This window comes from Taurulus bubalis (assembly GCF_910589615.1).
Source record: "Taurulus bubalis genome assembly, chromosome: 10".
Classification (NCBI taxonomy): domain Eukaryota; kingdom Metazoa; phylum Chordata; class Actinopteri; order Perciformes; family Cottidae; genus Taurulus; species Taurulus bubalis.
Window position 1 is genome coordinate 13,373,710 of NC_136598.1, and position 14,298 is coordinate 13,388,007.

General features: G+C 41.3%; 1 protein-coding gene across 2 annotated transcripts in view; it reads left to right on the forward strand.

Moving 5' to 3' along the window:
* Positions 1-326: 326 nt before the first annotated feature.
* myo7aa (myosin VIIAa) overlaps positions 327-14,298 on the forward strand; it is a gene marked incomplete at both ends in the record, with an annotated part of 52,598 nt that continues 38,626 nt past the window's right edge. The window contains one exon of one of the 2 annotated variants that reach the window (XM_079225125.1): positions 327-375. In XM_079225125.1, the coding sequence (XP_079081251.1) occupies positions 327-375 (49 nt within the window). Of the gene's footprint in view, positions 376-13,255; positions 13,361-14,298 lie in introns of those variants that run through there. The other variant, XM_079225124.1, reaches the window with a different exon arrangement.

The following is a 14,298-nucleotide window of genomic DNA, read 5'->3' on the forward strand; positions in this document are numbered from 1 at the left end:
AACATGTTTATAGGTAAAACAAACAGACTTTTCTTTCTTTTTACATGTGTGTATGTGTGTGTGTGTGTGTGTGTGTGTGTGTGTGTGTGTGTGTGTGTGTGTGTGTGTGTGTGTGTGTGTGTGTGTAGCTGCCCTGCACACTGAGGACTGGTCATCCCTATTTTATTTCTTTTCTTTTCTTGTTGTTGCATTTATATTGTTGCTGTGTGCAATGTAATGTAAGATATGATAGCCTTCCTGTAGGAATACACAATACTCAATGATCGTGATCAATAGATGCTCTTATCCTTCTCTCTGTCTTTCTCAGTGTCCACAGGTGACTGCCGATGTCCAGTTATAAGGACACAAACGAGAACCATGGTCATTCTACAGCAGGTAAACACACACACACACACACACAAACACACACACACACACACACACGGTTGAACTTTTTTTAAAGTAACCACAGTGTGCAGCTCGTAGCAGTGAAGCCACAGAAATACTCATTAGGAATCAGCTGCTCATTACGCTGCATTGTTTCCACCAAACCCTCTTTGTAGTCAAACACGCACACACACACGCACACACACACATAAATTAGACGCTGAGTGCATTTGCGTGTGTGTGCAAGCATGCGTTGGCCTCAGTGTCGGTGTTTTTGATTCTCGGTTAATGCGTTGCTGAACTTGTCTGCCTTTCTGATCGACTAATCAGCTCTGACAGCGCTCCCCCGCTGTGGAGGCCCAAATGGGACGAGCCAATAAAACAAGCGACAGACACACACACACACACACACACACACACACACACACACACACACAGATCAGCCCCTCTATGTGAATGTTCATCACACACACTCTGACCTCCATCCAAACTGTTCAGGTGTAATCAAACTCTTCTGTCGCCGGATCACACAAAGGATTATTCATTGTTTTTATACGAGAGAGGAAGAAGAAGACGGCGACTGTGGATGATATTTTATATTCTCTTTTGTGGCTCATTTAGAAATTTATTTTGAAAGAGCGTAAAGTATTTTTGTCACAAAATGAAAGATTTTCTGAAGATGCTCTAGCTCCGTTTATAACGATTTCCTCTTCATTTTGATTTTTTTTCCATCAAGCCAAGGATATTTTGCATTGGGAGTCTGATTTTTTAAGAGAGATTTTAAGAGAAGATCTTAAAAAATATATAGATAACTATGGTTGGGAGACCGGTTGTCACCAATTTACAACATAACATCCACCAATTGACACATCAGAACAAGAAGGAAGCGATCATTGTTTCAGTCGGTGGTCGAGCTTAGCTAAGGTGGTAACCATGGCAGTGAAAATGAACGGGAAGGGATCTGATTGGTCGCTGGAGGGCTCGGACGACAAATTACGCAGCCTCACCTTCAGATACGCCACCCTCATCCAGGTAAAAGATTGTCGCTGATTTTATTTTTAGAAAACTTGCTTTACAAACACAAAGTTTCAGGGCGATTCAGGCTCGGAGTCGACCCCGTACAAATGTAAAGTCACCACAGATCCACATGCCCAGGGTTTCTGATTTGTGCAGGATTCTGTCATACTTATGTTTCCACCACAGTCTGTGGTTTAAACTCTATATCAGCGGTCCCCAACCTTTTTTGCGCCACGGCCCGGTTTCTTGTCGGACAATATTTTAACGGACCGGCCTTCACAGTGTGGGCGATAAACATGACGTAATAAAATGATACGACCGGCATAAAAACAGATATATAAAGTGCATCAAAATACAACTCACCATTACGCCGAATTAGTGGGAGCCCTGAGCTTGTTTTATCTGCAACGAGCCGGTCCCATCTCGGGGTGATGGGAGACAACGAAACCCAAAGTGTGTTTTTTATGTCCAGTCTACTCCTAACTTAGTTTTGGTTGCTGTCATTGCAGAAAACCCCACTTCACAAAGATATGACGTTGGAAATGGAAGCAGGGTTTTCAGTGCTGTTTTGGCGATCTTGGGATATTCTGCCTTGATATTGGTCCAGAACACCGGCAGAGTTGTTGTGTGAAATGTACTTTTAAGGCCACCGTCATTTGCGATCTCGAGCAGTTGATCTTCTTCTGGCATGGACAGGCTCAATTCAGCGAGTTTGTTCACAAATGGGTCGCGGATACATTCCTTCGCAGTCCGTGGGTCTTTTGTGTTTGGGAAATACCGCTCGAACTCTTTTAAAAGCAAAGACAAGTGATCGTGCACCAGCTGGGAGAATGATGGCTCAGCCTCAGTCTCTTCCAATATCCCAGTCAATATTTGAAACATGTCAAATACTCCCCTGTTCACTCGCCATCCCCACAATTCCAGTTTGGCTTTGAATGCAGCGACTTTATCGGCCAACTTGAAGACAGTTGTCATTTTCCCCTGAAGTGACAGATGGTGTTCATTGAGCAGGTTGAATATGTCATACAAGTAAACGTGTTTTAAGACCCATTCCTTGTTACAGAAATGTGCCGCCATCTTACTTCTGTGTGTAAGAGAAGGCGTTTGTACTCTGCGTCCATCTCCTCACAAAGCTGCTCGAACAGACGCGAGTCAAGGGCATGTGCTTTGACGTGGTTAATGACTTTAATGACTCAATTCTTCACCGATGGTAAAAGGTTTCTTCGCCTTAGCAATACGGTTAGCCACCAAGTACGATGCTCTCAGTGCACTTGCTTGACTTTCCCACCGAGGGTTTTGCTTGCCATTCTGTTGCATCACCAAAGGATATGTTTTTTTTTTTTTATTCTTGGCTTATGAACTGGCAAGTGAGGCTGTCAGTGAGTCCTTTGGTGGCAATTGTGCTTGTTTTTTATTCACTTATTATGTTGCAGAGATTTGATGAACTCTTTTTTTGCTTGTAGCTTCGCCCGCTAACTGGCTAACGGCTGCTTCATTGTCACGCGGTCCAGCACTGTTCGAATGCAATCTAATCGCCCAAAAAGCCTTTTCTTGCTAAATGTAAAGGGCCTGGAAGGCCATGACCCAGAGTTCCCGATGGGTTTACAGCAGACACATTTTAAGTTTATATTCGAAACTGAAGCTTTAGTTTGAAGCTTTAGTTTTTCTTTAATTAAAAAAAAAAAAGATTAATGAATTAATGGAGTTTAAATGATGCATTAATACACTCCATATAAAAAAGATTAGATTTTTGAGTAAATCATTATATAACTGTAACCTGTCTCTTAAAAGGTTTTGAAATTGTATTATATATATTTGTTTTATTATTTAAAGCAACAACCATGAATCCATAAGGTTACACCTTATAAAAGTGTAACCTTATAATAACAAATAATAACAAATTAAATATGATGTAAATCAATGACTTATTTACCAGCCACATTATATATTCGGGAGACACATGATACTTTAATTGTTGTTGTTTTTTCGTATTCACAACCGATGATGTGCAAAATGATGATACCAACTGTAATTTCAATTACTTTAGAAAACTTTCCACGAAGCCTGTTTGTTTGTTGTTCATATCTTTTGTTTAGTGGTTGTTTTTCTGTCTTTGCTGTGTTCAGTGTCACGTTAAGTTCCACTGCGGTGGAGTGCTGGTATTCATTAATTCATTCTGCAGCTCTCTCTCATTTACTGGACACACACAATGAGATCTGTGTGTGTGTGTGTGTGTGTGTGTGTGTGTGTGCGTGTGTTTCTGTCTATGTGGGTTCATATGCGCGTTTGAGTTCACAAACAATCAGCAATAGCAGCCCATATGTGTTACGTGGTGTGAACAGGAAACTAACAGGCATTCACACAGTACATACCAACACTGGTGCAGAAGACAAACAGGGTTTAAATACACGGGGAAGGTGCAGGTGATTAGACACAGCAGGAAACAATCAGGAACAGGGCAGACAATCACAGGGGCAGGAAGTACACAGAGGATACACGACGCAAGGACATCAAAATAAAACAGGAAACAAGAAAAACTCAAACCATGACAATATGGGGCTGCATAAATAACAAGGAGCTTTTTTTAAGTGTATAATTATGAGGTAACTGTATGTTACTTCTTAAGTAACTGTAGAGAACTAAGAGTTTTGATAAAAGTGGTGATTAAAAAAAGTGTCATGAACCAGCAGAGGGCAGACCCGTACCTGAAGAAGACCTCTGAGCTGCAGTCTGCAGTCAGTGTACATTTATATAACATGTACTGAAAGCTAGTACACATTCAGAGTAACAAGATACTACTACGCAGTTAGAGAGACTTTAGACTGAGCTTAACTGGTAGAATGATGAGCCTTGTGTTATTTTATTGGAGTAAAAGATCTGAATCTTCCACCACTGTTTCTTCAATAATAATATTTTCCCAGCATTTTGGCTGTGGCTGCTGGCTTTGTCCCTTTGCCGTCTTGTAGAGGCCAAATAGAGACAACATGTTAATGTTAATTGTCCACTGAAGCGGGCAGGGAGGGAGCTGGTCTCTGTGTTTTTTACGGGCGAGTTTATTCAGGGACAAATTTGCTTGTCACTATATCTCACCCAGAGAACCTTTGACTTCAAAATGATCAATCTAAATGCAAATGAGGTTGAGATGGAAATGCCGTTATTAATTACATGGCCTTTTAATAGCCTTGTGTCCCCCTGCCTTAAAACACTCCTAACTCTAAAGTAATTGGATGATCTGCAGTGTCTGCAGGATTTTGTGAGACCAGGGAGGGTGGACCTCAGACCTTCTAGGGTGACCAGGGTGACGCTCCCCTGTTAATTAATGGGGTACACTGAGTTTCAGCATCCCGTAAAGGTCTAAATGTAAATTGTCTCATGGGAAACAAATATTTGGAAACACTCCGCCGCACAAAGTGTAATACGTTTTTTTAAGTGGTAATAAAATGTCATAAAAACCAGCAGAGGGCAGACCCGTACGGGAAAAAGACTTCTTAGTGTACACTTATACTGAACTACTACACATTGAGGGTAACAAGATACTACAAAGTTGCTCTTAGCAAGACTTAAGCCTGAGCTGAAATGACAGAATCTATAAGATGGGCCTCTGTACTTGTACTTCATCTGAGTATTTATATTTCCTGCTTTTTTCTACTTTCTACTCCACTACAGTTTCTACTCTTGTTACTTTGAAGATTCACATTTCCCACCCCAAACAATTTGGTTTAACTACACAGCAGTGTATGAAGAATTAGTAGCGTCAATACATCAGGGCGATATGGCTCGAGTCGATATCTTTATATTTATATGAAAAATTTCCAGTAATAATATAAGTCATGATATTCGCAAATTTGTGCAGAATCACACAATAAATAATCAGATTTATTTTCAATGGAATGAATTGTGTTCTGCATTACATCAGACAAAACTCACACAAATAAATCAAGATCATCCGTAGCTAACTCTGGAAGCTTATGATTACCAGTCAGTAACTCAATCTCATGAACTTTTTTGTTACGGAGTCCTCTGAAAAAATAATAATGATAACTTGTACAATATTGTTATCTAATCGAATTATAAAATCTTGTTTGCAAAATGTGTCTTTACAACCCAGTCGCCAGACATGTTTTTACCACTGTAGGTAGGTTTCTGCAAATCGCGGGATACGAGGAATGTTGAGGTTCCTGAACAAAATATGTTTCATATCAGCCTTATATCATGCTAGCAGAAACTCACAATGCATAACAACATTCTTTTGGTTACACATAGGATACAAACATTGGTGTCCTGATTGAAAGTCTGTTGCTTGTTTGACCCAACCAACCCTCTTTGGAGCTATATAGCAACAGCTGGTTGTTTTGGATTCCTGTCACACGACCTGTTTTAGTTCACTTTCACTTCTCTCACAGTGTTGTGTTTTTCTACAGCCGGTAGCTGTTTTCAGAGACAGGGCTTTATAAAACCATTGTACTCCACCTGCTCAGCATCAGACAGCAGGCAGACACAGTTAGAGACTAGCTGATGAACATAGCAGAGCATTCAGCAGCGAAAGAGACGTATATTCCTCTCAGGAGTTGGTGGAGACCAAAAACCGAGCTAAAAGATGAGTGAATATTGGACTTACAATGACTCAACATGACTTTGAATGAATGATAATGTTGTTCGATATCTGCTGAATGTTTAAATAGGTTTTATCTGTTTGAGAACACATTAACAAAAATTCCAGGCGGGCAGTTATACATTCAACGTTTCCAGTTAATTTGGAAGAAACAGTAGAAAAACTGTGTATTCACAAAAACAAGAAACCAAAACCATTTTAAAAGAAGATTATTTTATATTTTCATCGATTTTGAAGGGGGTGATCTGTGAAAGCACTTTTTCTTCTTCATTTTTTTATTTTGTATTAACTTTTTGTCCTTTTTAGTGTAACAGGAAGTCATGGAGAGAGACGTGCAACAAATGCGCCCAAGCTGATTTCAACCAGCAATGTCGTGGTTCACGGTCGGCATCTTAACCTGAAACCACTATCTCTGTCTGTCCTCTGTGCGGTTTTGCAACCTTTCCACACAGGAGTGACATTAGTAGGGGTAAGTGAATACCCGGCTCATGTCTGGCTTGAATTATTTACCTGAAGAATAGGATGATTAGCACCCATGCACCAATCCAACGCAGCCAGCAAGGACATGACATCACGGCCGTCCAGCTAACACCACACCGTGCTTTGTCTCGATCTCGTTTGTCCAAAGCAGCAGAATGCGTGATGTTAGGGTAGTAGTTGTATCCATGGTGGAAGTCCTCCTCTCTGAATGTGTCCTGTGAAAAACATTTATGTTCACGTGTTAGCAACATGGTATAAGAGGTCTACGAGTTACAATATTGGTCGGGGAGTTTATTTAACAGACCCAGGTTGATTCATTATTATGAACTTCCATTAAAGCAAAACACGGCCTGATTCTGCTATACGAGGTTGAATAAAATAAATAAACATATATAGGAAGAAACATATTTAAATACTTTTAGATCTTTAAACGATTCATGGAAATCATATAACGTTTCCTGCATGAGGGCTTCCTCCAAAAACCTGCGAGCCGGGAGCTGAAAACAAGCCACTCTGCTGGATCCTCTGACAACCAGTGGGTCATGAATTACCGCGGTGGTGTCCGGTTAGCTGACCCGGGGGCTTCGTCGATCTTTAGCGACTTGTGTAAACAACTAGCATGTTCACCTGGGCGTTGTGTTTCCATCACATCGTCTTGTTCAACAGAAACACAACTTAACCAATTCAACTTATGAAGTTGAATTGGTTAATATGTTAGTAATCATATTTGGAGTTGTGTCCACCAGATAAATATAAAGTAGAACATCTTCTTTTAGTTTTGGTCCCCACTAACTCCTGAGGAAATGATAGCTGCTAAATGGGGAACCAAAAATAACAGAGGGAAGAAAACCACCAACAAGATATAAGACTGACACTTACTGTGCATGAACATGCTTAAAATATCGTTCCACATCCTTAATTTACTGTAACCATGACAGCGGAGGTTTCCTGACCTTAACAGCTCCTTACACCTGAGAAACGTAGTGTAACCCAAACCTTCCCTGTGTTTTCATTCCATGCTACACACTGATTCTAATGGGTTTGAGTCTCTTGTCTTTGGGAAGTTGAATTGCCAGTTAGTTTTCCAAAGTTTCACGTACTGTCTTATTTCCTGATTAAAAAAATGTCAAATACATTCATATTTTTGTTTCTTAATGTCTGTAGTATATCCGCCTACTTTATAGTATGTAGCATGGATTTGGGACATGGTAAGGCAAGGCAATTTATATGGCACATTTCAGCTACAAGGTAATTGACTTTAGCACTTTACATAAAATATAAAAAGCATTAAGGCAAAGTCCAAAAGAAAGACATTATAAATGTACATTAAATGCTCATTAATATAACAATATATGAAACAGTCACTAATCCTTGAGCCGAATAAAGTTGTTTTTGTGCCTAAACCATAAACTATATATAAGATGTGGACGTAGTCAGCGTGACTTCACCCATTGGTTTGTATCTCCTGATAAACTAAACCAATAAACTACATCTGAGTTACCATATTTGGAATTGAGCTGCTTCATGGTCTGTTTGACTCTAAATGGACCGTAATTGACTAAATGAACATCATGCTTTATTGAAAAAGACTTGAAATTAGAGATTGAGACCATAAACTCATGTTTATAATGAGAGAATAAATCAAGAGAGAAGAGTCATTTTCTCATAGACTTTAATACAACTAATAATAATAATAACAATACATTAAATTTGGAGGCGCCTTTCAAGGCACCCAAGGTCACCTTACAATTACAATAAAATAATACAGGGTAAAAGATAAGCATAAAAGATATAAACAACAGTAAAACAGAGCATCAACATAAAAACAAGTGAGGTACACAGGGACCAGTTATAGTGTGTATGCCAGTTTGAACAGATGAGTTTTGAGTTGAGATTTGAATAATGTGATGGAGTCTGATTGTCTTATGTGTGGGGGAAGGGAGTTCCAGAGCCTGGGTGCTGAGCAGCTGAAGGCTCGGGCACCCATGGTACTGAGGCGTGGCGTGGGGATGGATAGCAGTCCAGAAGAAGATGAGCGGAGAGTGCGGGAGGGAGTGTATCCCTGAAGGAGGTCGTAAAGGTAAGTGGGGGCTAGACTGTGGAGAGCTTTATAGGTGAGGAGAAGGTTTTTGTAGTCAATGCGGTATTGTACAGGGAGCCAGTGAAGTTGGATGAGTACAGGAGTGATGTGGTCCGATGATTTGGTACAGGTGATGATCCGGGCGGCTGAGTTCTGAATGATTTGCAGTCTGTTGATGAGTTTGGTGGGGAGTCCGGTGAGCAGGGCATTGCAGTAGTCGATGCGGGATGTGACAAATGAGTGGACCAGGATTTCGGTCCTGGACTGGGTCAGCGATGGGCGGAGTCTGGAGATGTTGAGAAGGTGGAAAAATGCAGTCCGGGTGATGTTTTGAATATGGGGTGCAAATGAAAGGGTGCTGTCCAGAATGACGCTGAGGCTCTTGACTTGGGGGGAGAAGGGTACAGGGAATCCGTCGATGATGATGGGTGGAGCTGGGGTGTGTAGGGATTTGGTGATGATGGATTTGGAGCCGATGAGCAGGGCCTCAGTTTTATTGCCGTTTAGCTTTAGGAAGTTCCTGCTCATCCAGCTCCGGATGTTATCAAGGCAGGTGATGAGGGAGGTAGGAGGGATGGCAGCTGTCGGTTTAGAGGAGATGTAGACCTGTGTGTCATCGGCGTAGCAGTGAAAATGGATCCCATGGTGACGGAGGAGTGTGCCCAGGGGGAGGAGGTAAATGGTGAAAAGAAGGGGACCCAAGACTGACCCCTGGGGCACTCCCAGTGAAACACCCGAACACCCAGACTTGTGATTCCTTAGTTGCACGAATTGTTGGCGGTCAGTGAGGTATGATTTGAACCAAGAAAGTGCAGCGCCAGTGATTCCAATGCCAGCCAGGCGGTCCAGAAGCAGAGGGTGCGAGATGGTGTCAAATGCTGCGCTGAGGTCGAGGAGGATGAGAATTGTAAGGAGTCCGGAGTCTGCTGCACGGAGGAGGTCGTTGGTGATTTTGACCAGGGCTGTTTCAGTGCTATGTTTTGGACGGAAACCAGATTGGAATGGTTCATGGAGGTTGTTTATGTCAAGGTGGGACTGTAATTGTGCGGCAACCACCCTTTCAAGTGTTTTAGAGATGAAGGGGAGGTTGGAGATGGGCCGGTACTGGATGGATCTCACTGACCAGAGATACAAACAATGTCGCCGCTCTGATATTTTTCGCTAGAATGTCGCCACATACAGAGAGTTTGTAAAACTGCAAATGCAAGGGCTTTCATCAGTGGGCCCTACACTCTGTCACCATTATGTTAGGAGACAGTGACTTAACAAACATTTATTCAAATGAAAATCTTGAAGATTATTTCTTTAACTTTTGGTGTTGTCACATCGTAATTATTTATTTGTCAACATTTGTAATGGATTCGTAAGACACAGACATTCTTTGCTGATCAGAAACGCTTAAATGTGTAATTATAGAGCGTAGCCAAACGCTGTATTTTGTTGGTAAATTTGATGGACTTTGGTCAGTTTAAAATCAGCGTCAAATCTGTTAAATTCATTATAAACTCTACAGACCGTTGCAGATTATTTGGGGCACTGAAGGCTTCAAGGAAAGACATGTTGCTCCTCGAGTTTTTTTATTGTATTGTTCGGTGTATTCCCATCATCCCCCATAGTAATATTACACCTCTTTAGAAAGATTACAACCTACATCATCTCAATCTGCAATAATAATCACAAGAAACACAAGCCTTCACATGTTTTGAAGCATTTTCAGTCCCAAAACCGTGTTTTTCGGTTCAGAAATAGAAAAATTACATTTTTGACCTGAATCTTGGTTACACCATGAGCTAGGTGTACTTCAAATGACCGTCTCCTTCCACGTGTGTCATTTGACGCGGTTTCAGACGAGTCTGAGAACCAATGAGATCGCAGGACCTCGAAAAGCAGGAAACAAAACTCTTGTTCTTGCTTCGCAGCCAGAGACCCCAATACTGATCACACACTGTGCTCTCACTACTACTGTTAGATTCACACAGTACCTACGGTTACAGGCAAGGTACTTTGAGCCGTTGTTAGGGGTACTTAGGAGCGTTTTAGTGAAACGTTATAATCGCTTTTTGATGTTTTTCATGTTGAGGAGTTTAAGAAATTATTAAAATGTAACGATCTTTTAAAAAAAGTTAAACGGACACGTATTTTCTCACAACTGTGGATGAGAAGTTAGTACAGTTTTAGTTTTGAAAAAACACACTTCCTCATTTCCGTGAGATCAAAAAAAAGGGGCGCAGGTTAATGAGGTTAAAGGATAAAGCTGGTGTGATCCTCCTATATTTCACATTTGGTGCTTTACTGAGTATTTGTGGCAGCAGGATAGTGTATGTGGGATTGAGTCAACGTGAACTATAGTGTGTGTATGTTCATGGTGTGTCTCTTTGGACAACAATTGAGTCTATATGGTACAGAGGAATACGACAGATCAGGCTTTGAGACACGCAGAATACTATTAATATTGTAAATTACGCAAAATTCATTGATAGTTGAGGCTATTTGTTGACCAAAACAAAACTACAGAATGGCATCAGAATACTAATAGTGTTGGTGGCTGACTGGTTTGATGGTTTTCTTGCTAGTTTTTTAATAATTGTGTTTTTTATGTTTAACAGTATATCCCAAACTGAACTCTGTCATCTCACATCACATGAGCACAGGAACGGTACTTTAAACTGAAGTCAACTCAGAAGTGCAGTGTTGTCTCTACAAGCTGGTCAGTTACCAAGCTCACCTGTTATCCATCAGCACTGTGAGAGATGCATGTGTGCATGATGGGATGGAGAAAGAGGTGAAGGGAAAGAAATACAGATCCACTGAGGAAGAAATATAACAGAGGAGACAAAAAGACAGACACCAAACAGATCCTCTGTGTTAAATAATTCAGCTTGCGGTTTCTGATAGTTGGCCCTGCTTGCCCCGGTTTGCTCTGTCACAAGCTGCCGGTACGCAACTGTGTATGTGTGTGTGTGTGTGTGAGTGAAAGAGAGAGAGAGAGAGAGAGAGAGAGAGAGAGAGAGACAGGTGCTTGGTGGTGTAATGTTCAGGTGGCTCAGTTTGCCAGACGGAGTATTTACTTAATTAAACTGACATATAAGTAACACACACTCAAAAACCATTCACTACAGTCACACGCACACGCACACACACATACACATACACATACACACACACACACACACACACACACACACACACACACACACACACACACACACTCAACCCTTAGTGACCGATTCACATCTCATGCTACACACAGTAGTGTTCTTACCATCTATCTCACAAGATAGGCTAAAGCTAAATGCTAACAGCAGCATGGTTCAAGGTTATTACAGTTCACCCTCATGGGACCATGAATGTGCAAACCAAATGTCACAGCAATCCATTCAACAGTTGTCGAAATATTTCCATAAAAAAACTAAACCTGTTGTGTGTCAGGCAATATCAATATCTTAATTGCTAATTCCAAAGATGTACAGTTCAGTAGTCAAATAACTGAGGCACAATGAGTAGGATTGCTTTGTTGCAGTTTTGTAAATGTTACATTTAGAGTTGGCCCCCAGTCACCTCCTCAAACGGTGCCACGGTGCTCGTTAAACCAGTCCCAGATTCCTGGTGGCTAACTTGGTGACAAAATGTGTCCTCAGAGAGACAGAAGTATAAACACCTGGCAAAGTTATCTCTTCGGTGGTAGTTCCATGTCATGTAAACACCACGAGGACTCGTACACAGGCTCACAAGGTGAAAACAATACCGCCGTCAATGGTAACCTTAAGCTAAATATGAACTAACTATAAACATTTCCCCATGAATAGCAAAGCTTTGGCATGTTTTTTGAGCCACACACATGCGACATGGCTCTAGGCTTGGGGATAACGATCTGTCTGTCAGTCTAAGATATCCTAAACATCCCAACAACCATTATATGGATGACCATGAAATGTTGTGCCTTCATGTCTCCCTCAGGAAAAGGTAACGCAAGGTTCTAAACTTTTAGTTTTATCAGATTGCATTATTAGTATACTAGTATTGTCCTAAATGTTTCTCAGTTTGAAAATACAAAGTACTTTTTTCCTGCTTAACTTAAGAAGTTACATTGCGGTAAGAGTGTGGGCTGTATCTATCTGGACAGAAATCCAACACCAAACATACCACACACCTGAGGAGGAAGTGACATCTTGTTGCCATGGGCAACAGGGGAGGTTGTTGGGGGGGGCGGGGGGGGTTCATAAAGTGTGAGTGTGATAGAGAGAGACAGAGAGAGACAGAGAGCGAGCGGGAGGATTGTCCCAAATTTGTTTGCTCTAGTGGAAACTTCAGAGTGATCTGAAAATCAGCAGAAAGGCTGGATGTTCTGGATGTTCTGGATATTTTTAAACCGATTTTCCTCAAAGTGAAGCAGGAGTACACAGAGAGACATGGGGCTGGAGGTCACACACCAGGATGTTTGACCCTGTTGGATTAAGACGTCTGATACTGGACCAGGTCTTCTTTAAGATGTGATGAATTGAAGCTGTTGAACCATTATTGTTTGGGATATTTGGAAATTGATCACCGTGTGTTTAGGAAGCGATCATACAAACATCCGATATATTCACACACCTTTCCGCCTGTGCTTTGTGGATATTTTCAACGCCCGCGTGGACTAGAAGTCTGCTCACATCAGATTCCGCTGTCAGTGTGGGAGAGTTTGTTCTGTGCACGTGAAGATGTACAAGCGCCGGGAATATGTGGAACTCTATGAGAAGGATCTGGCCAAATGGGCGCTGCTACGCAACGTCAACACTGTGATGAAACACAGCACGCTGATGCCGGTACGCAACTGTGTGTGTGTGTGTGTGTGTGTGTGTGTGTGTGTGTGTGAGAGAGAGAGAGAGAGAGAGAGAGAGAGAGAGAGAGAGAGAGAGAGACACAGACAGACAGACAGACAGACAGACAGACAGACATGCTGTCTTCTCTAATATTGCAGAACTGTGCCTTGACATAATTATACATGAATCACAAGTGTGGCTTTCTGTTTTGAATCGGTTCGGAGTTACGAATCATAATTGTATATCTAAAAACTGTGTTTAAGTCTTTAGTGTGTGTGTGTGTTATTAAAAACCGTGGCACAAAGGCAACGATTTGTGGCCATGTTTGCAAGCAACAAACTCTTTCTCCTATGCACCTTTGAGGAACAGTCAGACAGTTTGTGAAATATGCTTATTCCTTCCAAGCGAGATTATCAATTATTATTCAGATATTAATCATAAGGCCACAGCCAGCAGCCGGTGAGCTGAGCTGAGACTGGGAACGGGGCTACACTGGCTCTGTACAAAGAAAAAGTAAAGAAGCAAAACGAGCACCCTTCTTAAAATATCTACTATTCCTGCAAGAAAACTTACTGCACGGGGTCATGAAATAAAACAAGGTACAACAAAAAAACAGAATCTAACTTTTCAAAACCTCACCACCTTTAGCCTTAAAAAGGTGAATCTGGAAAGTTTGTATCACAATTCACAAACTAAACGTTACATTCCAGTGGTAAGTTACTGTACATCCAAAGCGATTTCCAAAACAAACTTCACCTCTGATGCTCTGTATGCTTAACCTTCTAGAAACACAAGATACAAATTCTGCAATTATGTAAAAAACTTTCTTACTGTACTGGTTAGCTGTTTCTCTTTGTTTAACGCACCTCTGAATATTAGCATTGGATGTGAGCGACAGACAGCTGTTTCGATACCATGTGGGGACTTCGCCCCAGTCTTTA